At 36.4% G+C, this 27,609-nt stretch overlaps 1 protein-coding gene and 2 long non-coding RNA genes across 9 annotated transcripts in view; 1 reads left to right on the top strand and 2 right to left on the bottom strand.

Moving 5' to 3' along the window:
- The first annotated feature begins 205 nt into the window (after positions 1-205).
- Positions 206-27,609, top strand: part of rps6ka2 (ribosomal protein S6 kinase, polypeptide 2) — a 109,990-nt gene continuing 82,586 nt past the window's right edge. For 3 of the 4 annotated variants that reach the window (XR_015505614.1, XR_015505615.1, XM_087278907.1), the window contains exon 1: positions 14,524-14,837. Coding sequence is in view for 1 of the 4 variants with exons in the window: in XM_087278907.1 (XP_087135033.1) it covers positions 14,739-14,837 (99 nt within the window). In the remaining 3 variants the exon portion in view is untranslated. Of the gene's footprint in view, positions 284-4,648; positions 4,759-14,523; positions 14,838-27,609 lie in introns of those variants that run through there. The other variant, XM_087278908.1, reaches the window with a different exon arrangement.
- LOC137487362 (uncharacterized) lies at positions 4,947-14,877 on the bottom strand. 3 transcript variants are annotated; one of them, XR_015505693.1, is made up of 4 exons: positions 14,765-14,877; positions 14,384-14,687; positions 13,364-13,505; positions 4,947-6,703 (listed from the first exon to the last, which is right to left on the bottom strand). It is a non-coding gene; the product is annotated as an uncharacterized LOC137487362 (long non-coding RNA). The 3 variants fall into 3 exon arrangements; XR_015505695.1 differs by having other exon boundaries at positions 5,816-6,703; positions 14,413-14,687; XR_015505694.1 differs by lacking the exon at positions 4,947-6,703 and adding an exon at positions 10,422-12,399 and having other exon boundaries at positions 14,413-14,687.
- Positions 16,298-26,849, bottom strand: LOC147840985 (uncharacterized). 2 transcript variants are annotated; one of them, XR_015505721.1, is made up of 3 exons: positions 25,603-26,849; positions 21,098-21,326; positions 16,298-17,798 (listed from the first exon to the last, which is right to left on the bottom strand). It is a non-coding gene; the product is annotated as an uncharacterized LOC147840985 (long non-coding RNA). The 2 variants fall into 2 exon arrangements; XR_015505722.1 differs by having other exon boundaries at positions 16,792-18,048; positions 21,088-21,326; positions 25,601-26,849.

Below are 27,609 nucleotides of genomic sequence, written 5' to 3' on the forward strand. Positions count from 1 at the left end.
ACAACTGAATCAATTCACAGGTGTGAAAGCACCCTAAGTGTTGGATGTCCGGGTGTTAACTCAGATTGTATCTGAAAAACCTAAAACCACAGCATGCAAAACATCAGTTTCAATGGTGCCAGCAGCGTAAATCTTGGGCTGTGGACAGTGTGAGACATGTATTGTTCTCTAATGAGTGCATCTTCACTGCCTTTCCCTCATTCAGGAGAGTTACGGTGTGGAGAAGCCCTAAAGAAGCGTACCACACAGACTATTGGAGGCCAGCTAGTGTAGTGCTGTGCAGGTAAACCTCACTCCTCTAACCTTTTAAGGTGCTCTAGAGACAGATGCTAGGGGCCATGGTCTTTAGCCTCCTTGTTAGAGCAACCGACTTTCATGAGGAAAGTCGCTGGTTCGATCCCAGCTTGGAGTGGGTTGGGTGGTGTAGGACCGGTGGGGTTACATTAGTGCCGTGAACCTGATAGGAGTGAGGTGGGGGGTTGGCATAGGGAGGTCAGCTAGTAACGTGCAGGTAAACCTCAATCTTCTGTCGTCTAAAAGTGCTCTAGCGACAGATGCTAGAGGCCATAGTCTTTTGCCTCCTTTGTAGAGCAAACAACTCCCATGAGGAAAGTTGCTGGTCTGATCCCTGCTCGGAGTGGGTTGAGTGGTGTAGGAATGGCAGGGTTACTGTACATTGGTGCTGTGACCTGGATGGGAGTGAGGTTTAGGGGTGTGAATATAGCTGAGGCCAGCTAGTGAAGTGCTATGCAGGTAAACCTCACCTGCCGGGTCGATCCCAGCTCAGAGCGGGTTCAGTGGCATAGGACTGAGGGGGTGACATTACTGATGGCTTGGACTGTAATTTCATGGTATTCCTTAGGCCCAATAATTGTACTAGATGGCCACATGCGGTGCTTAATTTGAGCTGGATCTTGCTGGATAATCTTCCGGAAAATGACAGATGTTTGTCTTTTACATTCCTGTATTTATTTTAATGGATCCGGCACTAACTTGTGTGTGGTGAATAAATACCTACGTGTGTGTATGGCGGACACACATGACGGTAGTCACCATGCGCAAGTTAAAGCAAAAGTCACGTTTAACTATTGGCCCTTAAAAACATTTTCAGCCAATCGGCTTTCTTATGTTTACAATCACTCTCATTGGTTGGTCACTGTTTTGCACGCAGTGGGCAGCAAAACTAAATAATGGCATAGTGGCAACCTAAATAATATTTGTATTTTCAAAATGGTAAAGAGGCAGTCACACATTTTTTAACACATATTTATATTTATTTTTTAAAAGCCGAAGTAAATCTGATAATGAGCCTGATCATCTTGAGAAGATGAAATTGCAGGAATAGATCAGGATAGCGTGAGACAGAAGCAAAGCGATCTCAAGTCAGACAGAAAACACGACAGAAGGGGTAACTGTGAGCTCGTCTTGAAGATTAGACTGAGTGAGTCATTTGATGATTTTTTTTCACATAAAAAAAATTGTTTATACGATTTATGTTTGTAGCTACATGTTTTCATTGTCCATGACTTACCAATAATGTTATCTCACGCAAAATGATTAAAGAGCGTTTAGAAATGTGATGCTCTTTTTTGCACTATCACAGTTTAATGAAGTCGTGTTCCAGGAAAACTGAATTTGTGTGGTGGACGTTGATCATGGTAACTTTTATTTCCTGATTTTGTTCCGGGAATTATTTATTTACAAATTAAGCACTGTGTGAGTCAATGCAAAGAACTACCGAACCATGTTAGAGAGCAGGTTCACTGAAGTAGAGATCTGCCCGGGACTAAATTTTGAATCTCGCTCTGGCCCGCACCCGCCAGGTTTTAACCTGAACCCGACTGCTCCCGCTTATGTTCAGCATTCGGTGTCACCCTTCCCGACCCGCTCCGTTTTCTACCCGCCTCACTCATTCTCGCTAATGAGCAGGGGGGAGAACAAAACCGAAAACCACCCAGCTATACAGAGTCCAGACAGCCTATAACAAGCTGTCTGTATAAACCCACACTCACACAGCACCAAGCATGCGAAACACACAAACAGCAACATCACGCTCTCTCATTCACACATACACACACAAACACATATGTAACCCCGCTGGTCCTACACCGCCCAACCCACTTTGAGCTGGGATCGAGCCGGCGACCTTCCGCATGCGAGTCGGGTGCTCTACCAAGGAGGCTAAAGACCATGGCCTCTTGCGTCAGTCGCTAGAGCACCTTTAGAGGTCAGAGGAGTGAGGTTTACCTGCACAGCACACACTAGCTGGCCTCCGTTACACATAGGACAAAGCTCTCTCTTTCATTCGCACACACACACAGCAACAAACAAGCTAAACGCAGCATTACGCTGTCTCATTCACACACATACATACTAATACTCGCTCACTCGGGAGTCGGGAGCAATATTGTTAGACCAGTGGAGAAAGAAATCTGGTCGGGTCCCGCAGGACTGCAGTGTTCTTTTGTCATCAATGGATGTGCCACTTGTTTTTATTCTACTGTAAGACTTATTTTTTTCTTTGACTATTTTAAGCACTGATATTTTATTTTTGGATGTGCCCTTACATTCAGAGTTATAAATAAATGTTCAAATTAATTATTACATAATAATTAGTCAATGTATTTTTTCATAAGCATAATTAAGTTATATATTTACAGCATGTTTGTGTTCATCATTTGTATTCTCAAAACCCTTTTTCTGTTGCATCAAACACTTCTAAACCCATACCTGCAGTTACAAACCACTCAGCAAAATGAAACACAGTAAACAGGGAAATAAGTGGTACCATGAAAGATTCCCTATGTACTTATTTCTAGTTCAGTTAATGGAAATGGACAAATGTATTCTGCGAAGTGCTGAACTGGTCCTCTTGTGTACCTTTTGTTCTAAGAGAGCACAATTATTGACATAATTCATTGTTTCTGCACTTCATTGCAATTGCGGTTAAAAGCATAGCAGAGAGTAGCTAAGAATAAATGTCTGCTGTCGCAACCTGTCTGACTCTTTCACTCTCTCTGAGACGCTAAGAGAGCGAGATAGATTATGTCAAAAAAGACTAAATTAAACAGCTCTCTCCTGTCTGATGGATTACTTTCGGTGTGAATGGAAACTGCGGTGCAGCCATAAGATAACCTCTATGGAGCAGTGACATATACAGCGGATGGAGGCTTTATCTCATCTGCCTGAACACCATCACTCTCGGGGATGTGCTTGTATTCACAAACGAACTAAGCACGTCTTTTAAATTCCAATTCGACTCCTGAATCTGAATTAGAGGTAGCAAGCTGGATGTAGAATTGTAAATTAAATACGAATAATATAACTTTGTTAACCCTGCTAAAAAATACAGCTTAAACCAGCCAAGGCTGGTTAGCTGGTTTTAACTGGTTGACCAGCCTGGTTTTAGAGGGGTTTTGGCCATTTCCAGACTGGTTTCCAGCCATTTCCAGCCTGGTCTTAGCTGGTCAGGCTGGAAAATGACCAGCCAAATCCAGCTAAAACCAGCTTGACCAGCCTGGTTTAAGCAGGACATAGCTGGTTTTGGCTGGACTCCCAGCTTGGCTAGGCTGGTCAAGCTGGTTTTAGCTGGTCATCTCCCAGCCTGACCAGCTAAGACCAGGCTGAAAATGGCTGGATTGAAGTCAACTAATCAGAGTTTACAGTGTTTACACTTAAAAATGACACAAAGAGCATCACAGAACTTCAGAATAGAATATAGTTGAAGTCAGAATTATTAGCCCCCTTTTGATTTATTTTTTTCTTTTTAAATATTTCCCAAATAATGTAGAGCAAGGAGTAAGGAAAGGTAATTTTCACAGTGTGTCTGATAGTATTTTTTATTTCTTCCAGAGAAAGTGTTATTTGTATTATTTTGGCTAGAATAAAAGCAGTTTTTAATAAAAAACAAAATATAAAAAAAAACATTTTAAGGTCAAAATTATTTGACCTTAAATGCTATATATTGAAGCTATATATTTTATCCAATAGTCTACAGAACAAACCATCATTATACAATATCTTAAAACTTGCCCATTACCCTAACCTGCCTAAATAACCTAGTTAAGCCTTTAAATGTCACTTTAAGCTGAATACTAGTATCTTGAAAAAGGAAAGAATATAAACGGGGGCTAATATCTCTGACTTCAACTGTATATATTGTATAAAGTTGGCACATTGTGAAATAAAGTCACAGCTGGCAGACTATTCATTCATTCATTTATTTTTTATTTATTTTTTGGCTTAGTCCCTTTATTAATCTGGGGTCGCCACAGCGGAATGAACCACCAACTTATCCAGCACATGTTTTACGCAGCTGATGCCCTTCTAGTTGCAACCCATCTCTGAGAACTGGCAGAATATTACTACAATTTAAATGAAAGAGTGCCATTCAGGTCCGCTCTTCTTGCCTAAATCGACTAAAGTCCGCTGTCCACTGACTAACTGACTGACTGACTGACTAAACGACCAATCCCCCCACCCACCCTCATCCCTAAACCCAACCAATAGTGTTTTAGAATGCAATAAAAAGCAATGAGGCTGATTTTTTCACAACATTTTACCACATTCTCACTTTGTTATTTACTTGTTTGTTTCATTGTTTGGCTTTTGTTTGTCTTACCTGCTTTCTGGAATTGTTTTTCACCAGACTCGAACCACGTTGTCACAGTCAACTCCACTCTGCATCTCAAACCCTCTGACGTATGCAGCGAGCCACTGGACAAAAATGGTAACAACAGAAAAGCAGTCCACGCTGAGGTAAGCGGTTAGCTGGTAGAGGAAAAGCAACAACATCATATCGCCTCATAACATTAATTTTAGCCATATGTTCCTCTGGCTACATAATACACAATCTCCAGAATTGTATATAGTGCTACTTTTTCAGAATAAGCCTATGTTGAACCAGGAGTTAGTAAGATTAATCAATGCTGAAATATCCTGTGCTTCCTTTATAAAGCTTTATATAAGCTGAACATAATATGATGGCCTTGGTAAAAACAAACTTCCCATCACCGCATGAGCAAACATTGCATTTCCATGTAGCATTTCTTACATTTACTGCCTGACTGCAGAGTTGTGGATAATTTACAGCATCCATATCTTTAAACCTCAAGGCTATTACGGTCAGACAGTATCCCACAGGCACATCAACCCACAGCAGGAGTCACACACCATTACACACATTAACGGCTGTGATAAACACTCCTAACATAGCTCAGCGCGCTTCAGAAAGGTCCACTTAGTTCAGGTGTTCTGTACAGAAGCTTTTACACGGCTTCTTCAGCGGGCATACACCTGCAACACCCCCTGAAGGACCACTTCATTTCTCAGAGCTGGTTTAACTGTGCTAATCGGCTGTGATACACATGCAGAGCAAAACATGTACACTACCCAGATCACAGATGCAGTCCTTTGCCATTTTTTAACATTGATACTAACAAAATTATACAGTATGCACTAACTGACAAATGTGTTGTTGCCCTTCCAAATTTTAGGAACAATAAATAATAACTTGACTTCTAGTTGGTATCAGAAATGGCTTATATTAAAGGCAAAGGCCTCTAGATCAGTGGTTCTCAGAGTTGGGGTCGGGACCCCTCGAGGGGTCGCAGGACAATGAAGGGGGGTCGCCTGGTGATTTCCAAAAATCTATTTATTTTTATTAAACCATAAGAATGACCATATATTATCCATAACCTAATGAACAGAATTTTTTTTTATTTATAGTTATTATATACTATACAGTTACTATAGTAGCTTATATTATTATTGGATTGCAGGTGATTGCATTATATTAAAGACACAGCAATAGCGACAGATGCAGCAGATTGATTTTATAACAACAAGTTAAACTTTCTGGCACATTTACAGCACCTACACACATTTAAAAAATTAACTGAAGAATAGACTTGGGTCTATTGGTGTGTGTGCCCCATTGCATGCCAGGTTTCTGTATTTATAACCACCTCAGAGGATATTGGGGGTCGCAAGTCACTGGCATTGTCATTTTGGGGGGCACGGGCTGAAAAGTTTGGGAACCCCTGCTCTAGATTATGCTTATTTTTTTAGAAATAATGTACAGTATAGAATATAAAGTCCTGGCGCAGTGGAAAAAGAATTCAAATTGAGCTTGGAGGACTGCATCCATACATCTCTGCAATGACTCAAATCACTTATTAATAAAGTCATCTGAAATGGCAAAGAAAGCATTCTTGCAGGACTCCCAGAGTTCATCAAGATTCTTTGAATTCATTTTCAATGCCATCTTACCCCAGACATGCTCAATAATGTTCATGTCTGGTGACCGGGCTGGCCAATCCTGAAGCATCTTTACCTTTTTTTGCCTTCAGAAACTTTGATGTGGAGGCTGAAGTATGAGAAGGAGCGCTTTCCTGCTGAACAATTTGCCCTCTCCTGTGGTTTGTAATGTAATAAGCAGCACAAATGTCTCGATACCTCAGGTTGGGGGTTGCAGATCTCTTGCATGCCCCCATGCTGAATGTAACCCCAAACCATAATTTTTCCTTCACCAAACTTGACTGATTTATATGAGAATCTTGGCTCCATGCGGGTTCCAATAGGTCTTCTGCAGTATCTGTGAGGATTGCAGGTCAGAGTTCGCAGGTCAAAGGTCACCAAGCTTGAACTATGCACTGCAGCGACCTTTCTGGTCTGACGCATTCGCATGCGTATGAATGGAAGTCTATGGGGAGAAAAGTCAAGTGTTACCGCAGCTTAAGACCTTGATTAGCTTGTTCAGGTGTGTTTAATTAGGGTTGGAGCTAAAATCTAAAGGACACCAGCCCTCCAGGGCCGAGATCGGTGATCCCTGTTCTAAACCATACTGCTTCCCATTTAAAATGACTTATACTGTATTTACTTGACAGGACACGTCGCAGGATTCAGTGAAGCCATGAAAACATTCTAAAAAAATCTTATAAGCAGTGACAAAAAGATGACTACTTAGACAGCAATATTTGTTTACAGTGTACTTCTGAGTTGGCGGCACACATACTACATCTTATGTAGTCAGTCATTTTCTTGTCGGATTAGTCGCTTTATTAATCCAGGGCCGCCACAGTGGAATGAACCGCCAATTTATCCAGCAAGTTTTTATGCAGCGGATGCCCTTCCAGCCGCAACCCATCTCTGAGAAACATCCACACACACATTCACACACACACTCATACACTATGGACAATTTAGCCTACCCAATTCACCTGTACCACATGTCTTTGGGGGAAACCGGACCACCCGGAGGAAACCCACGCAAATGCAGTGAGAACATGCAAACTCCACACAGAAACACCAACTGAGCCAAGGCTCGAACCAGCGACCCAGCGACCTTCTTGCTGCGAGGCGACAGCACTACCTACTGCGCCACTGCTTCGCCCGCATCTGAAATAGAATTTACATTAAGTTCTACCATTTAATGAAGCTATGCATTTGCTAAAATGTTTTGTTACAGTTACACCTGGCAAACGCACTACTCCAGCAACTTCGACTCCTTAAAACTGAGTAATTTAAAAACAAACGAGGAGCATTTTCATTCTAAGAGGCTGTTTACACTAGTGTGCCCATGTGCCTTAACTAAATGGGTTTCCTCTGGGTGCTCGCTTTCCCCTACAGTCCAAAACACATGCAGCGGGCGAACTGAATAATCTAAATTTCTCCATAGTGTATAAATGATTGTGTATGGGTGTTTTCCAATGCTGGGTTGGGGCTGGAAGAGCATCCGCTGCATAAAACATATTCCAGAGTAGTTGATGTTTCATTCCACTGTGGCGACCTCTAAAATAGAGACTAAGCCAAAGGAGAATAACTGTTGTCCCAACACAAATCGATTGTGAGGAACCCAGCATTTTTTAACAGTGTAATGTATTTATTTATGAGCGTCTCTTTGTAGTGTTTCATGCAGGTCATATGACATGTTTCTCTAGTCAGCTTTTTTCTCCCTGGGGCATGGAAAGAGTGTCCTCTCAGAATAAAAATGAAGATGTACAAAAGAATGAGATGAAAAGCACTGGAAGCTAACAGCAAACAAAAGGAAGTAAACAAAAATCAGCAAACAGGATTATATACTAAAAAAAAGCACAGAACAAACTGATCTGAACAGTGTTTGCTTAGTTAAACACTGGCAGGGAAATTTGTTCAAGAACAAGGGAAATTACTGTTTAAATGACAGCAGTCAAAAATAAATAAATAAATAGGAGCCAAGAAAGTTGACATGAATGGCTTTTTTTTAAATGTTCTACTGATGGAAAAAGTCACCTACATCTTGGATGACCTGAGGGTGAGCAAATTAACTGTAAATTAAATTTGGGTGAGCTATATCTTTAAGCACCATCCACTACTGTGACGTCACAGTCATGTTGTATTATGGTAACTGGGGCTGCCTGAAAATTGCCCTCGGCTCTGCTTGTTTAGACTCAAAGTTGGAAAGTTTGTGTATCTCCAGTGAACTTAACATTAACATACCATTGTCTATTTTGAATTTATTTTATTTGATTGATGTTAAATTTTAATGTATTGATTTATTAATTATATACTTTTTTGATAACATCAAATTATCATGATTTTAAAAGAAGGACAAAAGCTTCAGCATAACAGGAGCATAAATACAGCAGGTATAGTGTTATACATTCTCAATGTTATCTCAAAAGTATATATTAGTACCTAAAAAAAATAAGAGGAACACTTTTGTACTTTTTAGGTACTAATATGTTCCCTTGAGGTATTAATATGGACCTTTTAGGTACAAATGTTTACCTTTTGTACCACGCCAGTGACAGCTCCTTTCTTTCTGAGAGTGTACATGGTCTTCAAATATTGTGTGTTCAACAACAAGTGGCCCTCACATCAGGATACATAATAAACACAATATATTTCTGATGTTTATGTTAAAGTTTGCATGAGCTGAAAGATACGACCAATTGTTTTTGTTTTGTTTTTTTCACATTGTGACGCATTCCTAGAGAAATTAAATGTTAAATGAGAAATCAGTGGGTGAGGCTTTATTTGTGTGTGTTTTTTTTACTGCGAGCTGATTCAATTTAGTAAAGTAGCCATTTTATTCAGAAGGATTGGAAAAAAGGGTTTTGGGAGAGTTGTTGCAACCTAACAGACTCCTCCTTCTTGCCATTTCTGTTTGTTGTCACAGTGCTGTCAAAACTGACAGGTGGAGGGGCGCTGTAAAGTATGTTAGCCATGCCCATTACCTCAGACAGACATTAATCTGAGAATTTTAACTGAATTAATTATAATTATAATTTATTTCAAATAAATGAAAATACATTTTGAGCAGTTCTATGCACACACACACACACACACACACACACACACACACACACACACACACACACACACACACACACACACACACACACACACACACACACATTTGTGTGTGTGTGTGTGTGTGTGTGTGTGTGTGTGTGTGTGTGTGTGTGTGTATTTATATATATATATATATATATATATATATATATATATATATATATATATATATATATATATATATATATATAGTTGAAGTCAGAATTATTGGCCCCCCCTGTTTATTTTTTCCCCAATTTCTGTTTAACGGAGAGAAGATTTTTTTTCAACACATTTCTAAACATAATAGTTTTAATAACTCCTTTCTAATAACTGATTTATTTTATTTTTGCCATGATGACAGTAAATACAGCTTAAATTGATCTTATTCTATACAGCTTAAAGTGACATTTAACATTTAGGTTAACGAGGCAATTTAGGGAAATTAGGCAAGTTTTTGTAAACCGATGGTTTGTTCTGTAGACTATCGAAAAAAGCTTAAAGGGGCTAATAATATTGACCTTAAATGATTATTAAAAAATTGAATTGTTTTAGCCAAAATAAATCAAATAAGACTCTCCCCAGAAGAAATAATATTATCAGACATATTGTGAAAATTTCCTTGCTTTGTTAAACATCATTTGGGAAATATTTAAAAAAGAAAAAACAAATCAAGGGTAGCTAATAATTCTGATTTCAACTGTGTGTGTGTGTGTGTGTGTGTGTGTGTGTGTGTGTGTGTGTGTGTGTGTGTGTGTGTGTGTGTATATATATATTTTTTTCTTTTTTCTTTTAGGGGTGTAACTGTTCACAAAAATCTGGACTGTCACAATGTGATATCACAACACCTGATTTGTCATATTTTATGGATGTTTGTAAGAAAAAAATAACTGAATCACTGTGTGGAATGCACAGCTAGAAAGCTGCAGGTACCACTGGGCGTCTGAAGATGTCCCTGCTCAGCCTTTCAAATCATGATTAGCTTGTGAGACCAGGTCAGTCCATTCTATTTATAGAGCAGTCAGCTCTGTCTCCAGTGCCACTGATGACTCACAGTCTCATTTAGCCAAAATGTTCAATCAGTGTCACAAACAGAAAACAGTATTCTGCTTAAATATTTTATTTGGATATTTAGGTGTCGTAAAAATATTGCAATATTGAAAGCAGAAATATGACATATTAATATTCATTTATTAATTGTCTTTTCGGCTAAGTCCGGGGTCGCAACAGCGGAATAAATCGTCAACTTATCCAGCATATATTTTACACAGCAGATACCCTTTCAGTTGCAACCCATCACTGGGAAACACCCATACACTCTCATTCACACACATACACTATGACCAATTTAGCTTACATATTTCACCCAGTGCATGTCTTTGGACTGTGGTGGAAACCGGAGCACCCAGATAGACGGGGAGAACATGCAAACTCCACAAATAAATGTTAACTGACCCAGCCGCGGTTCTAACCAGCAAGATTCTTGCTGAGAAGTGACAGCGCTAGCCAAGGCGCTGCCCGATATATGAATATATGAAAGCAGAAGTTTGAAGTATGAGTATTGAGTATGAATAGGTACATATTATAATCCAGGGTGGACCGTTTATATGGATAAACCTTAATAAAATGGGAATGGTTGGTGATATTAATGTCCTGTTTGTGGCACAATAGTATATGTGAGGGGGCAAACTTTTCAAGATGGGTGGTGACCATGGTGGCCATTTTTAAGTCAGCCATTGTGGATCCAACTTTAGGTTTTTCAATAGGAAGAGAGTCATGTGACACATCAAACTTATGGGGAATTTCACAAGAAAAACAATGGTGTGCTTGGTTTTAACATAACTTTATTCTTTCAGCCAACTTCTGCTTTCAGTATTTTATGCAGCTTGATACCACAATAAAGTAAGTGCACCAAAAAACACCCAAAAGATTGCCAAATAATCCTTGCTATTAAAACATGATGTGTTTTCATCTCTAAACTGTTCAATGGGGATTGTATTATTTCAGTCTCTCCATTTGCTCTCAGCACAAAAACCCCTGTGGCTAATATTAGCTGCAATCAGAGCACTTACCTGGCATAAATGGTTTAAATACTCAGAAAAAGCATTTGCAGCTAAATAAAACTAATTTGAACTGATTGAGCTCAATCAGTTATTGTAGTATGTGAAATGTAGGTGTACAAAAAGGTAAAAACTTAAAAACATCATGCAATTCTGTCCAATCACTCCATATATAGTTGAAGTCGGAATTATTAGCCCCCTTTTGAATTTTGTTTTCTGTTTTAAATATTTCCCAAATGATGTTTAACAGAGCAAGGAAATTTTCACAGTATGTCTGATAATATTTTTACTTCTGAAGAAAGTCTTATTTGTTTTATTTCAGCTAGAACAAAATCAGTTTTTTTTTTATTTTTTGTAAGCCATTTTAAGGTCAATATTATTAGCCCCATTAAGCTACTGTATATTTTTTCGATAGTCTACAGAACAAACCTCTGTTATACAATAAATTGCCTAATTACCCTATCCTGCCGAGTTCCCCTAATTACCCTAGTTAAGCCTTTAAATGTCACTTTAAGCTGTATATTATTGTCTTTAAAATATCTAGTCAAATATTATTTACTGTCATCATGGAAAAAAATCAAATAAATTAGTTATTAGAAATGAGTTATTAAAACTATTATGATTATACATTTTTTCTCTCGGTTGAACAGAAATTTGGGGAAAAAAAATAAACAGGTGGGCTTATAATTCAGGGGGCTAATAATACTAAATTCTACTGTATATATATATCCAGAAAATATATATCCAGAAAATACAATGTGCAATTGTGAGTTTGCCTCATACAGGTGAGTGGGCTTGACAAACCACCTATAAAACACACTATTTGACAAAACACACTCTTTCAGACACTTTCTTACAATCACTCCAAAATTATCACTTACAAAATGATTATTTATTTGTTAATTTTAATTTTTTTCCCAGAGATGGGTTGTGGCTGGAAGGGCATCCGCTGCATAAAACTGGTGCTGGATGAGTTGGCGGTTCATTCCGCTGTGGCGACCCCATATTAATAAACGGACTGAGCCTGAAAAGAAAATGAATAAATGAATGATTTTTTATTTTATTTTCGGTTAGTAATTGTTGTTAGTTTTGTTTAGTATTAATTTAGTTTATTAGTTGTGAATTTATTTAAGTTATGCAGGTTATTTAAGTTAAGTTAATGAAAATGTTTTTGACCAATAGTTTTAGTCTTGTTTTTAGTTTTTTTTACTTTTCTTCTCTTTACCATGATGACAGAACATCATTTTTTTTGTTATTTTGCAACAATATTGACCATATTTTTAATCCTGCCAAAATAAAATGAACAAGACTTTCTCAAAAAAATTTACATTTATTTAGGAAATACCATGAAATTTAAAATACTGTGAAAAGAAGCCACTTTTTAAAACTTTAGTTTTTCTATAACCCCTCCAGCAAGTGCCAAACGGATTAAGACTCAGTTTAGTCACTGTATGTCATTTTGTCATTATACATTGCATCTCTTTGTTGTTTTTGAGATACTGCATTCATTGTACAATCAAAATGGTGGGATGTGGAGGTACAGAAAGTTACAAAGATTTTTTGGTATAAATAAGATGTTAAAATGGAGGCACAGTGGCTTAGTAATAAGCACTGTCGCCTAACAGCAATAGGTTTGCTGGTTCGAGTCCCACCTGGGCCAGTTGGCAGGTCTGTGTGCATGTTCTCCTTGTGTTTGCCTGGGTTTCCCCTACAATCCAAAGACATGCACTATAAGTGAATTGAATGAACTAAATTGGCCGTAGTGTATGAGTGTGTGTGAATGATAGTGTGTGGATGTTTCCCACTACTGGGTTGCGGCTGGAAGGGAATCCGCTGTGTAAATCATATGCTAGAATAGTTGGGGGTTCATTCTGCTGTAGCGACCCCTGATAAATAAGGGACCAAGCCAGAGAAAAATGAATGAATGAAGTCCATAATCAGAACATAATGCCTCATTCTCACAGTTCAGTACAGTATGTTTTGGTCACCTTGATCAGGCTGGGGTTTCCAATGGTAGATTTTTAGAAGGAACAGTCAATGCCAGAACGTTGTTATCAATGTCGTTCTCCCTCGAAGTTTGAACCACCTAGTTGGTGGTTCATTCTGCTGCGGCGACCTCTGAAATAGAGACTAAGCCAAAAGAAAATGTTAAAATATTTTTATCTTGATTTTAAAAAAAAATCTTTAGTCTAAGTCAGGGGTGTACAAAGTCAGTCCTGGAGGGCCGGTGTCCTGCTGACTTTAACTCCAGCTTGCTTCAACACACCTGCCTAGAAGTTTCTATAATACATAGTAAGAGCTTAATTAGCTTGTTTAGGTGTGTTTGATTAAGGTTGGAGATAAAATCTCCAGGACACCGGCCCTCCAGGACACGCCTGGTGTATGTTATTTATTATATTTATTATTATTTGTAGTAGTAGTAGTAGTAGTAGTATAGTATTGTTGTTGTTATTAATATTATTTAGAAATATTATTTTATTTTTGTTTTTGTTTGCCTGTTTGATAAAAAAAAATCACCTTTTAAATTGACAGAATTGTCTCTGTCAAACAAATTGTAAAATTGTTTAAAAGTAAAAACAAACCTAAAAAAGTCGTTTAGGTAAAATTGGAAAGGGTAAAAGGTGTAATTTAATAAATAGTATTAACATGGGCTGGTTGTGTGAATATAATGTTTACTAGTTTACATTTCTTTTATTCATTTATTTTATTTTTTATTTTTGCAAATGAAAAAAAATAGATAATACATTTAAAAATAAAATAGTTTACGAAAAAAAAATAGAAGATAGTTTTATGTTTATATAGAAAAGATGTTTTGTGGCCTATATGAACATGCGCTTGACTGGTATGTTTGTCTGTAAAAGCGCATCTGCTGGTGAATAAACAGAAATAGTGCTTTTTAATTCTGAAAATGATTACTTATTTTCTAATTAATATGTATTTTCAGTTGGTTTCTCAGCTAGCCTAACAGTTAGTAACGGTATTACATTTAACATAAACACAGTAAAAACCTGTTCACAAAGCTGAGAATCACACACACACGCTTCATCTTTAAGGAGCTCAGACATTGGGGAGGGTTCTTCACTACGGCATGCATAAGTGAAGGTGGTTCTGAAAGGACAGCTCCCGTCATCTCTGCCGCGGCACAACCAAACGAGCCCGCGCGCGCGTGTGGGACGGTCAGCGTCAGCAAACATCCCCGAACCTGCATGCTCGGCTCGGTCATGGACTCACCCCCTCATAAGTGAGCATTATGGATTAGTGGAGGGGAGGCGACTGCAAATCCTCGCTGTTGTGCTGATCTGGATTTACAAGCTGCACAGATAAATTGTCATTTCAGTATACTGTAGCTGGCGAACCGGGACAATGGATACGAACATGCGCAAATTTACCGTCAGAAGATGGTTTTCCGTCTACCTTCGGAGAAAGTCGCGGTCCAAAAGCTCGAGTCTATGCAAACTGGAGGTGGGTGTCACTTGATTTCTGTCGTGTGCCAGCATGTGTCTTATGTCTTGGGTTATAGCTGTGAAGTGTGCGTAAACAATGTCGGATTCTGACCCTTTCGATGTAAAGTCGGGCTATGTCAAAACGCAACGGCAAACATTTCCTTGTTCAGCGTTGCCTCAGATCTATTTTCAACGCTTTTGTTTTGGTATTTACATCAAGCATGTGTTGTACGTTCCATTACATCTCTCGTAAGCTTTGGTTTGCAAACCAAAACTAGTCAAAACAAACAGTGTAGGAATGTGTACAGAGTTCCTGCTGAAATTTCCTACCATATGATTTTTACCATGTTTATAATCCATCATATGTGTATTTGCATTGGGATGTTTGCTCTTGTATACAAAGTTGTAGGGGTTTTCAAAGGGAGTACTTTATTTACATTTTTAATTAGTTTCAATACATGTCTTTTGAGATGTTTCAAGAATATTCGATCTCTTTATGTAGTTTTTGGAATACTTTTTACTGTAAACCGTTTAAAAAGTCAGAATCGTTGAAAATTGATTATGCTGTATTAACTCTTTTGGTGTTTATTTTTGTTTGGACATCACGCTTACACCATATTAATCGTAATTGTATTAATGCCTACAGTTTTCAGAAATTAATTGCATGCTATTTTCACCCTAGTACTTTTTTTTGTGTATTAAAAAAATCTAAAATAATTGTTAGAACCATTTTTTTCTTGTGACAGTTTTATTTTACATATACTGTCTGATTTAAATAAATGAAATCAAAAACATTTTACAAAATGCCTGTATTTCCAGTACTGGGTTGCTGCTGAAAGGGCATCCACTGTGTAAAACATATGGAGGATAAGTTGGCGGTTCATTCCGCTGGGTGACCCCTGATTAATAAAGGGTCTAAGCTGAAGGAAAAGGACTGAATGAATGAAAAAAATTCAGACAAGCAATAATATTTTACTCTGGAAAAAATGTATAGATAGATAGATAGATAGATAGATAGATAGATAGATAGATAGATAGAACCGTGTGCTGGTTCGTTTTCAAACAGCTGTGCAGTCTTCCTCATTCTGTTCTGTGTTGTTTTTGCTGAACCTTCAAAATGTCTGCTGGCAACAGTGATCGAACCTGACATACCTGTCTCTCAGTATTAACAGCCGAGCTCTCAAAACAGTTGCATTCTGTGAAGCATCTGTGTCCCTGTCTTTTCGTCTATTAGATAGTCAAATGGATCCAACTTTTATTTTCGATGTCTTTGATTTCTGTGCAAATGAAGTGTGTTTATGTGTATTAAATATGTAGGTAACAAACCATGTGCCGTTCCACATTTAGAAGGCTTTCTTCACTATTATAATATTGTTAGATTGTGTTGCTTTACCGCTTAAAATTAGTCTTGGCCTTTTTTGAGTCAGCATGGGGAGCCAGAAGTGATTCTCTGTTGGACAGATAGCCCTTAAAGTAGATAGTCCACAAAACTCTAGATTCATAAACTATGATTATTGAAATCATAGGTCAGGGTATGTTCAACTGCGCAGTTTACATATTGGAAATCTATACTGGTCGCTGCTTAGCTTTTACTGCATGTACTGCAAAAGTCAGTGGCCTTCCGTGTTCATAATATTCATTTTGATCAATATTCTAAATAGCCTTTATTCTGAACTGTAAATCTGCACACGTGCTTAAAAATAAAGGTTGCATCAAAACATTTATTTTCCACTTGATGTTTTCACACTTGCTCATGTCAAATAGCATATATTTACTTTGATTGCATGCGCAGAAATAACCAGACAATGTAGCACTCATGAATGCATAATTGCAAATGTATGCATTCACTTGACTTATTCATATTTATTGAAACTGTAATATTTATTTAATTAGGTTATGCATTCACACAGGATACACTACCTGACAAAAGTCTTGTTGCCTATCCAAGTTAAAGGAACAACAAATTATAACTTGACTTTTAGTTAATCATTTGGTATCAGAAGTAGCTTAAAAGGCAAAGACCCCTAGATTACACTTATTTTACCAAAATAAAATATGATCATGCCTTGATATCAATTATTTAAGTAAGACAATAAGATCTGACTTTTCTCAAAAGTCTTGTCACCTAACAGAAATAATGTACAGTTATTATTCTAATGTTACATTCCTAACATTACAGGACGACGACATCCATACATCTCTGCAATGATTCTAATAACTTATTAATAAAGTAAAAAATTGGCCCCCTTCTGTGGTTTGTAATGTAAATGGGAGCTCAAATGTCTTGATATCTCATGATGTTAATGTTGCCATCCACTCTGCAGATCTTTCGCACACCCCTATACTGGATGTAACCCCAAACCACAATTTTTCCTTTACCAAACTTGACTGATTTCTATGAGAATTTTGGGTTTATGTGGGTTGCACTATTTCTTCTGCAGTATTTGTGATGATTGGGATGCAGTTCAACAGAAGATTCACCTTCTGCCGCTTTTCCAAATGATCAGCTAGAAGTTAAGTTATTATTTGTTGCTCTTACAACTGGGATCGACTTCTGTGAGGTAGTGTACATTATACATAAAATAAGTAACATGAAATAGCAACATCTAAATAATTGATTGTATGCTATAGTCAAAAATAATCTGTAAAATCAGAGAATCAACATAAATACACAATATCATTAAATCACCATTTTATGGATAATATTTGCCTTGAAACGGCTTAATAAATAAGCAATTGCTGGTCACTACTTTTGCTGTGTATGAACATGACCAACATAATAATTGCGCATGCTAACAAGGTCAATGATAGTCTTTTTTCTTTTCATCCAGCAGCCAAAAACAGCTTGCTGTCAACTTGTAACATATTTAGATTAAAAAATCCCAGTTTATTACTGTAGAAAAGCATAAATAGTTGTGAATAATGTAACTGCGCCTATCTCAGTTTATAAATAAAAAATACTCCAAATATTAGACCTACACTGTAAATAAATAAACACAAATGAGCAGTTTTCATATTTTGTGATTCATGTTTTTATTTTATTATTTTACCCCATTTATTTCTGCTTTTGAATTGCATTATGAGACCTTGATCTTTCTTCCAACAGCTGGAAAAGTTTAAAAAAGGAACTTTTATTAACATTTATTCGTTGAAATTGATATATTTTCTGGGTTGGTTTTGTATATTACACATCACAGGCTCATTCTGAAAACGTAGCCCAATAGACATTTCTGAAGATCTTGAATTATGTAGCCAGAAGTATGTATGGCTGAATTTCGTCTTTAAAATCAACGCCACGGGATGGTATGATGCCATTGCTTTTTGAGCTATAGCAACTGACCACTTACTGTACCTCGTATGGACGGCTTTTCTGCCGTTAGCAGTTTGTCCAGTGGCTTGCACCAAATGTTGGGGAACTTGAGATGCAGAGAAGAGTTAACCTCAATGACGGGATTCGAGTCTGGCAAAGAACAGTTTTAGAAAGCGGGTCAGACAAAAGCAAAAGCCAAAAAAGGTAAATAACAGTAAATAACAAAATAAAATAACAGGGTGGGAATGTGGTAAAATCTGAAATGGTGGTAAAAATCAGGTTGCAAATTGCTTTTCTGGATTGCTTTAGAAAACACTGTTGGTTGGGTTTGGGGAAGCCGGTGGGCGCTGGTCAGTTGGTGCTTTTTAAAACACTATCAGTTGGGTTTAGGGAAAGGGGTGGGGACAGCGACCTCTGGTGGATTTACATGAGAAGAGCAGGCATGAATGGCACTTGCAAAAGGAATTTGAGTTCTAAAAAAGTGTACACAGCGGCCTCTGGTGGATTTGCAAAAAAACTGCAAAAAAACATAGCGCTTCAGAAATGTATATAGGGCTACGTTTTCTGAATGAGCCTGGGTTGATATTACACTACGAAACCTTGTAATAAACGGCCAGTACATGTTCTGTTCATGTTCTATTTTACTGACTTGTTTCTCTATGTACTATTTCTTATACGTTATATTACTTCTAACTACTAGAATGTCAATAATAGGGTATTTGTTAAACTGTGGAGTTGAATTTTCAACATCAAAATTCGACAGAGCAGAGATTAAGGGCCTTATCATACACCCGACGCAATAAGGCGAAAGATGCGTTTTGTGTGATTTGTTGCTATTTTCCGACTAGTGCAACAGTAATTTTCACATTTTGCACAACATTGTTTAAATAGCAAACCCATTAGTGCCAATTCATTATTATTGTTCATTTATTCGTTTGCTGGAAATTAGAACTGAATTTAGAAATAGTTTTGAAACAAATCTTTGCACTTAGCAAATTATATTAAATATGTAGGCTGATGGATGACTTCAGTGGAGTGTGTACAACACTGTTTCCTTATCCATAAAAGTAAAGGAGTAAAGAGTAAAATTAAAGTAAAGAGAAAGTAAAGGGGCCGAATGGAGGAGGCTCGTTCTTTATCCTGGCACTGCAGTTGGTCTGTTTAACTGTTTTCTCACTAGTGAAGTGATCAGTTTTTCCAACTTACAAAGTCTGCCATGTAAATAGCCAATGTGGCATGGTGGGACGCAACTGACTCTTAAAGGGAATGGGAGATGAGACTCTGATTGGTTTAATGCACGTTACACTTAAAACACACCCATAACTCATTAATAGAATAAGCACACCCCTGTTAGACCATGCTCTGAATCGAAACGCAAAGCTTATTTTTCCGTCCTTAAAAAAGCAAACGTGGATTCAGACACGACCTTAATCCTTTTGTGCTATGTGCTTTAAACTATGTGCTTTTTTTTACATTATTTTGAGTTTTGTGAAGGTCTTGGTAACCATTACTGCTGATCAAGACAGGAATAACTGATTTTATTTTAACTCTGGCGATATAGGTGTAGTCAGTATATAACACAAGCTAAGAAATGAAATAGCTAGAGTAATTTAGTTAGTGCTAGCACAGGCCCAGCATCACAAAGCTTTCAGCTTTGAAGTCATCAGGTTTGGCAAAAGCAATCATGTGGAGGTAAAATGATAAGCAGACAGGTTTAATTAAATGTGAGATCTGTAATCAACATTGCACACTGCGAGAAGAAAGGATGTCTGCCTGTGTTATGTCATTATAAACAACTACCAATGTGACTCATCAAAAATGTGAGATAAAGGAAGTCCAGTTGGGTTTTAGTGTAGTGGTTTTTGATTCATGAATATAGTAGAGTTCACTTTATTAATAGAATTCTTTTGGTTGCTATGTACATCACATGAGGAAAAATATTCTCATATGTGTGTGTGTGTGTGTGTACTGGTGTTGGTGGTTTACAAGGATATTTATATATATATATATATATATATATATATATATATATATATATATATATATATATATATATATATATATATATATATATACATATATATATATATATATATATATATATATATATATATATATATATATATATATATATATATATATATATATATGTGTGTGTGTGTGTGTGTGTATGTATATATATATATACATTTGTATAATCACATGGGTATGACCTAGATTTATGAGGACGTGCCTTGTGTCCTTGTAATTCAAAAAACTTAAAAAAATCATACTTAATGGGGTCTTATCACTTTCAAATTTTGCCACAGGTTTCCTGTAAGCGGTTGAATTTAGGCAACCCAGGCTCATTCTGAAAACGTAGCCCTATATACATTTCTAGAGAGTGCCAAATACGTCCCAGGAGCCATGTTTTCTATTTGTAAATCAACCAAAGGGTGCTGTTTATGTTTTTGAGATGTCAAATTTGTCGCAAGTGCCATTTGGGCCTGCTCTTCCTGTGTAAATCGATTCCCACCCACCCCCTTCCCTAAACCCAACCAGTCGTGTTTTCAAAAGCATTGATTGACTATCATCCATCGACTTCCCTAAACCCAATTCATAGTGCTTTCACAAGTAATTCAGAAAAAGAAAAGCCCTCGCGGCAACCAGATTTTTACCATGTTTTCAGATTTTATCACATTCTTACTTTGTTATTTACTTGATATTTTATTTTTTGGCTTTTGTTTTTGTCCTACCTGCTTTCTGGAACCGTTCTTCTCCAGACTCAAATCCTGTCATTACGGTCAATTCCACTTTGCGTCTCAAATCTTTTAACGTACATGTCGAGACACTGGTCAAACTGGTAACAGTGGAATAGCCGTCCACACGGAGGTAAGCGGTCAGCTGGTAAGTGCATAAAGGAGCGGAGTCATACCGCCTCGTTTCGTTCGTTTTAAAAACGAAAAGCAGCCATACATACTTCTGGCTACATAATTCGAGATCTCTAGAAATGTTTATAGGGCTATGTTTTCATAATGAGCCTATGTTGGATTTAGGAGTAGGGTCATGTAATTCATTTTTAAGACTGAATAAAGCACAGTATGCGATTTGGAGGGTCCTCGTAAACCAACAAAACTAACATACACAGTTGTTTTTTTTTCTGAGAGTGATGATAAAAAAATTAAACTTTGAATCTTAGGGAAAAAAAATAGTTTGAGACTACACACACAAAAAATTGATTGTTAAAAATAGATTGTTTTTAATGTAGTTTTGATCAAATAAATGCAGCATTGGCGAGAAGAATGGCCTCCATTTAAAACATTAAAAAACTTACTAATTCCAAACCTCTCTCTCTCAATTCAATAATTGCTTTATTGGCATGACAAATGTTACAAATGTATTGCTAAATCATTTATAATGTTTACATTAAAAAGAACATATATAAAACATAGTAAACACAGTAAATAGTAGTAGTAGTAGTAGTAACAAATAAATAAATGAATAAACAATTAAATAAAAAAATATATAATTATTAAATAAAAATTCCATTGGAAAAAAAAATCTAAATAAACTGTACATTTAACAATACTACTACTACTACTACTAATAATAATAATAATCAGTATATATTTACAGTTATTCTTTCATATTAAGCATTTAAAGATACATGTTTGTTCCTGAACAGTACAATAGAAAACCTTTTGAAATATCTAGATTGTAATATGTACCTTTAAGATATCAATATGTATGCTATTATTCAAGCATAAAAGCTTGTTTGTGTACAACTAAAAGAGGCTAAATTTAAAAGCAGTCCTGCAATCTGCTCTCAAATTTAGTTATCACCCCAAAAAACAGCTTTGAGCCAATGAGTCCTGGAGGAATGTTTTTTTAAACTGCATGAGACAGACTTTTATGCCATGATTAGTTATTTTATTTCATGCCAGGAGACACCTGAGAGAATCTTCCGTAATCAGGAACCGGTTCAGTTACGGTTGTCCTCCTGCGGTATCCATCAGACTATTTTGGCTTCAAAAACATTTTATCAAACCTTCAATTTCAGTGAATTACTATCCACAGATAGCATAGACCGACTGAGTGTTTGAAGCAGAGAATAAGAGAGAAGAAGGGTTACAGGTTTAGAACAACATGTGTGAGAGAAAAATACCTCTAGACCATTATTTATAAAATGAAATAACTTCTTTATTTCTTTCATGTGAGTTTTATATTTTTAAATAACGCTAACCATTTATTATGTAGACTATTGTGTGATGGACGCTGAAACGCTGTTGTGGATCCAAATGCAGGTTTAACACAAAAATGGTCAGGCAGGTAACGGGCAACAGGGTCAAACAGATACATACAGAGAATCCAGAGTCATGGTCGAAGAACAGGCGAATGGCCAGTTCTGTAGGCGAGCAACATAAACAATCACACAAAGCAAGAGTCAAACAAGGCAAGGCAAGACAAGGAAAATGCATCGTAAGCAGATAAACAAGACTCAGCCCAGATGATTATTGAATCAGTCCTTGAATAGCTTCAATTGTATGTTTGCAATCAGCGGAAAGCAGGAACCGGTGTGCGCGAGGTGCATGCTGGGAGTTGCAGTTTTTTAATGTGGTCTGTGTTTAGTTCCCCAGCGATCCGCAAGGATTAGATCACTGGAGATTGTGACATAGACACAGTACATTTTTATTTCTGCAATGTGGAAAATGTGGATTGAACTGAGGAATTCAGTAGTAAAAAAATGGAAGTAGCAGTAGAGCTTGAAATATTTTGAATTAAATCACGTATGGACTAGTGTCTGCCCTTTCTTCAGTGCACACAGACTCAAGCACAAATTATGTTTGTGTGTTTGTTAGTGTGTGTGTGTGTTTGTTAGTGTGTGTGTGTGTGTGTGTGTGTGTGTGTGTGTGTGTGTGTGTGTGTGTGTGTGTGTGTGTGTGTGTGTGTGTTTGTTTCACAATTAGCAGATCTGAAATGTATCTCATAGTGTATCTAAAGTTATATAGATCATAAAGTTATATAAATCATGTATATAAAGTTATATACACTCAATGGGCACTTTATTAGGTACACCTTACTAATACCGGGTTGGACACCCTTTTGCCTTCAGAACTGCCTTAATCCTTCATGGCATGGATTCAACAAGGTACTGGAAATATTCCTCAGAGATTTTGGTCCATATTGACATGATACATCACGCAGTTTCTGCAGATTTGTTGGCTGCACATACATGGTGGGAATTTCCCGTTCCACCACATCCCAAAGGTGCTATATTGGATTGAGATCTGGTGACTTTGGTGGCCTTTTGAGTACAGTGAACTCTTTGTCATGTTCAAAACCATTTGAGATAATTTGTCCTGTATGACATGGCACGTTATCTTGCCGGAAGTAGTCATCAGATGATGGGTACACTGTAAACAAAGGGATCGACATGATCAGAATGTTGCAGCAGAAATAGAGGCTCATCAGACCAGGCGACATTTATCCAATCTTCTATTGTCCAATTTTGGTGAGCATGTGTGAATTGTAGCCTCAGTTTCCTGTTCTAAGCTGACAGGAGTGGCACCCGGTGTGGTCTTCGGCTGCTGTTGCCCTTCCACCTCAAAGTTTGACAGGTTGTGTGTTCAGAGATGCTCTTCTGCATACCTCGGTTGTAATTTGGTTATTTGAGTTGCTGTTGCCTTTCTATCAGCTCAACCAATTCTGGCCACTGTCCTCTGACCTCATCAACAAGGCATTTGCGCCCACAGAACCGCCGCTCACTGGATATTTTCTTTTTTTGGACCATTCTCTGTAAACCCTAGAGATGGGTGTGCATGAAAATCCCAGTAGATTAGCAGTTTCTGAAATACTCAGACCAGCCTGGTTTCAACAAGCATGCCACGTTCAGACTCATTAAATCACCTTTCTTTCCCATTCTGATGCTCGGTTTGAACTGCAGCAGATCGTCTTGACCATGTCTACATGCCTAAATGCATTGAGTTGCTGCCATGTGATTGGCTGATTAGACATTTGCGTTAATGAGCAGTTGGACAGGTGTACATAATACAGTGGCTGGTGAGTGTATACAGTGGGGGATAAAATATTAAACATGTCATGTTTTTTTTTTTTTTTTCCTGGGAATAATATTCTAAAGGAGCTGTTGACATGGAATTTTATCATATTTTGGTTAAAACCCAAACGATACAAACATAAAAATAAAACAAATCAAAAAATAAGAAAAAATTGTTTTGTGTAATAACAATGGAATGGCACAAGGAGAAAGTACTGAGCTACTGAAATGTATTTAGTACTTTATATAAAATACTTTTTTGGTGATGGCAGCTTAAAGATGACTCCAACAGAGTGTCAAAATCTTGATGGTTAGGTTGGTCTCGTCTATCAAATCTTCATTTGTATTTTCTATTGGATTCAGGTCAGGTGATTGGCTGGGCCATTCTACATCTTGACTTTCTTTTCTCTAAACCCATCCTTGGCTGTGTTTGGATCATTGTCTTGCTGAAGCCTCCAGTCTGGTGTCAACTTCATCATCCTGATAATGTAGTTGTTGGACTGAAGCAGCTAATTTTAATTTACAATGACCAAGGGCAGATAGTTGCTGAATTTCTACTGACAGATTTCAGCTGCTGTCTGGGCTTTCACTGCCTTTCTACATTTCCCTTTCTTCACATGTTCAATAACTTTTCCCTGCATAAATGTATTACTTTGGTTACCTGTATGTATATATATATATATATATATATATATATATATATATATATATATATATATATATATATATATATATATATATATATATATATATATATATATATATATATATATATATATATATAAATAAAATATTGTGGGAATATTTTTAAAGGTGTTGTAGACTTGAAATCTTGAAATATATATATATATATATATATATATATATATATATATATATACACACACACACACATACATACATACATACATACATACATACATACATACATACATACATATAAATAAATAAATATATATATATATATATATATATATATATATATATATATATATATATATATATATATATATATATATATATATATATATATATATATTTCAAGATTTCAAGTCTACAACACTTTTAAAATTATTCCCACAATATTTTATTTACAAGATTTTATTGCTTATTTTTAAAGGACAACCATTTAGTTTTAGTCTCATCATTCTACAGATTACTCTGGGTTAGATGCAGATTCATCTAAAATTTGATGCATGATAAGTTTATTAAGAATTCATCATATGGCTAATCTACTTATGCAAGAGCTGAAGTCAGAACTAAGCTGAAGTCCAGGCGTTTATTTTGATGCGGGGATCTAATAGATCTGTATCCATATCAGGTTATGTAATGGTTTCCAAGTCGTCACGTGTCAGATTTGCAAAGATACTAGTATAGATTATATTGTGACACACGTGCAGGCCACACAGCAGAGAATTACTACAGAACACACACACACACACACACACACACACACACCAGAAGAAGTACTGGGGATGTTGTAGTTTTAATGTGAAGTAATGGAGTACATTTAATAGTGAAAGCAATTTTAAAGTGAAATAGTGGTCATTTCAATTGACATTTAAAACATATCCAGGACTGAACATATAAAGCCAATTCAGGAAATAAAAATACATATTCATAAAATGCGTTTCACAAATGCAAAACACCACTTGCAAATGTTTAAGAGTGTACAAAAAGTTTTAAATGTTTCAAATTTGTGAGTTCATCCTGAATGAGACTGTGCAAATCTTCTTTCACGTACGACATTTAAATAATCATATTGCATTTTAGAGTTATGATTGCATCAAGCGTTTTATATGTTTTTCTTTCATATAGCAAACTCATGTTGTGCATGAGAATAAATGTTTAACAGTTTCAGTATAACTAGGCTACTCTAACCTATATAATGTTGAATATAATGCAAGAGTTAATCTGACACTGACAAATGTCTGAATTTACCAGTAAAAACAATTGGTCTGATAATGTTGTCAATGACAGATTGCAAGCATATGCCTCAAACATAATAATTCAACTTCAAAATTATGAATAGTTGTATTCTAATGTCATGACTTTACTGTGCATTAATGACCAGGACACATTTAAAGTCTGTTCAAGTCCACCATTCAAGGTCTTTTAAAAATTGAGCATTTTAACCAACATTTTAGATATTACACATAATATTATTACTGTTGTTTTACCATATTTTTGAGAAATAACAATAATAATACCCTGCTCATAATAACCTTTATTTTACATCTACAGAATCGTGAAAACATCGTAATCTTTGGGTAAAAATTGTGATTCTCAATTTAGCCAAAATTGTGCAGCTCTATGCTGAATCTAAACTTTTTAAAATCCTGAATGAATATTGCCGTTACTTTTGCACTTTGGAGGAAGAATGACACCATGGCTGAAGTATTTCTTTTAGACAAGGAGTGACCAAGGACGAGTATTCCAGTCAGTCTTGTAATAAAGCTTGCTATATCAGTATCATTGCTTGTGCTGAAGAGCTATTCTCCACACTGTGAGAGAGGCTGGGAGAGTGTGTAGGCTGGTGCAGAGTATTTCTGATATTACTATACATGGTACCATGTTTCAAGACCCAACTGTAGATTACAGAGCCATCATGACGCAGTGTTCTGCAGTTAAATGTTTATAAACAGGCATCATCATTTCATGATATGTAAAGAAAGTACAGATTCATTAAGAAAAAGGAAAAAAAAAAAAAAAAATATATATATATATATATATATATATATATATATATATATATATATATATATATATATATATATATATTATAAGTGTGCCCCATCTGGTCTTATTTTGGTTTTCACCATTAAAAAAATGAATTAACAAACATAAAACCAACTGTCTTCATTTGCTCTTTTTCTATAAGCCACAAATCTATCTATCTATCCATCTATCTATCTATCTATCCATCTATCTATCTATCTATCTATCTATCTATCTATCTATCTATCTATCTATCTATCTATCTATCTATCTATCTATCCATCTATCTATCTATCTATCTATCTATCTATCTATCTATCCATCCATCCATCCATCCATCCATCCATCCATCCATCCATCCATCCATCCATCCATCCATCCATCCATCCATCCATCCATCCATCCATCCATCCATCCATCCATCCATCCATCCATCCATCCATCTATCTATCTATCTATCTATCTATCTATCTATCTATCTATCTATCTATCTATCTATCTATCTATCTATCTATCTATCTATCCATATATATGAGCAATTCCATGCAAATAACAACCATGCCATGAAAAAATTAAGTTTTCAATAACTTTTGTTCTAAAGTGAGCTGACTCTTGGGTTTTTGTTTAGCATTATTTATTTTGGGTTGTGCAGTTTAATTCACAGAAATTCTACAAAGTGTGTTGTATACTGTAATCTACTGCAGACTTTTTTCGTCACATCTATAATGC

Source organism: Danio rerio, chromosome 13, assembly GCF_052040795.2.
Source record: "Danio rerio strain M-AB ecotype USA chromosome 13, GRCz13ab, whole genome shotgun sequence".
NCBI lineage: Eukaryota > Metazoa > Chordata > Actinopteri > Cypriniformes > Danionidae > Danio > Danio rerio.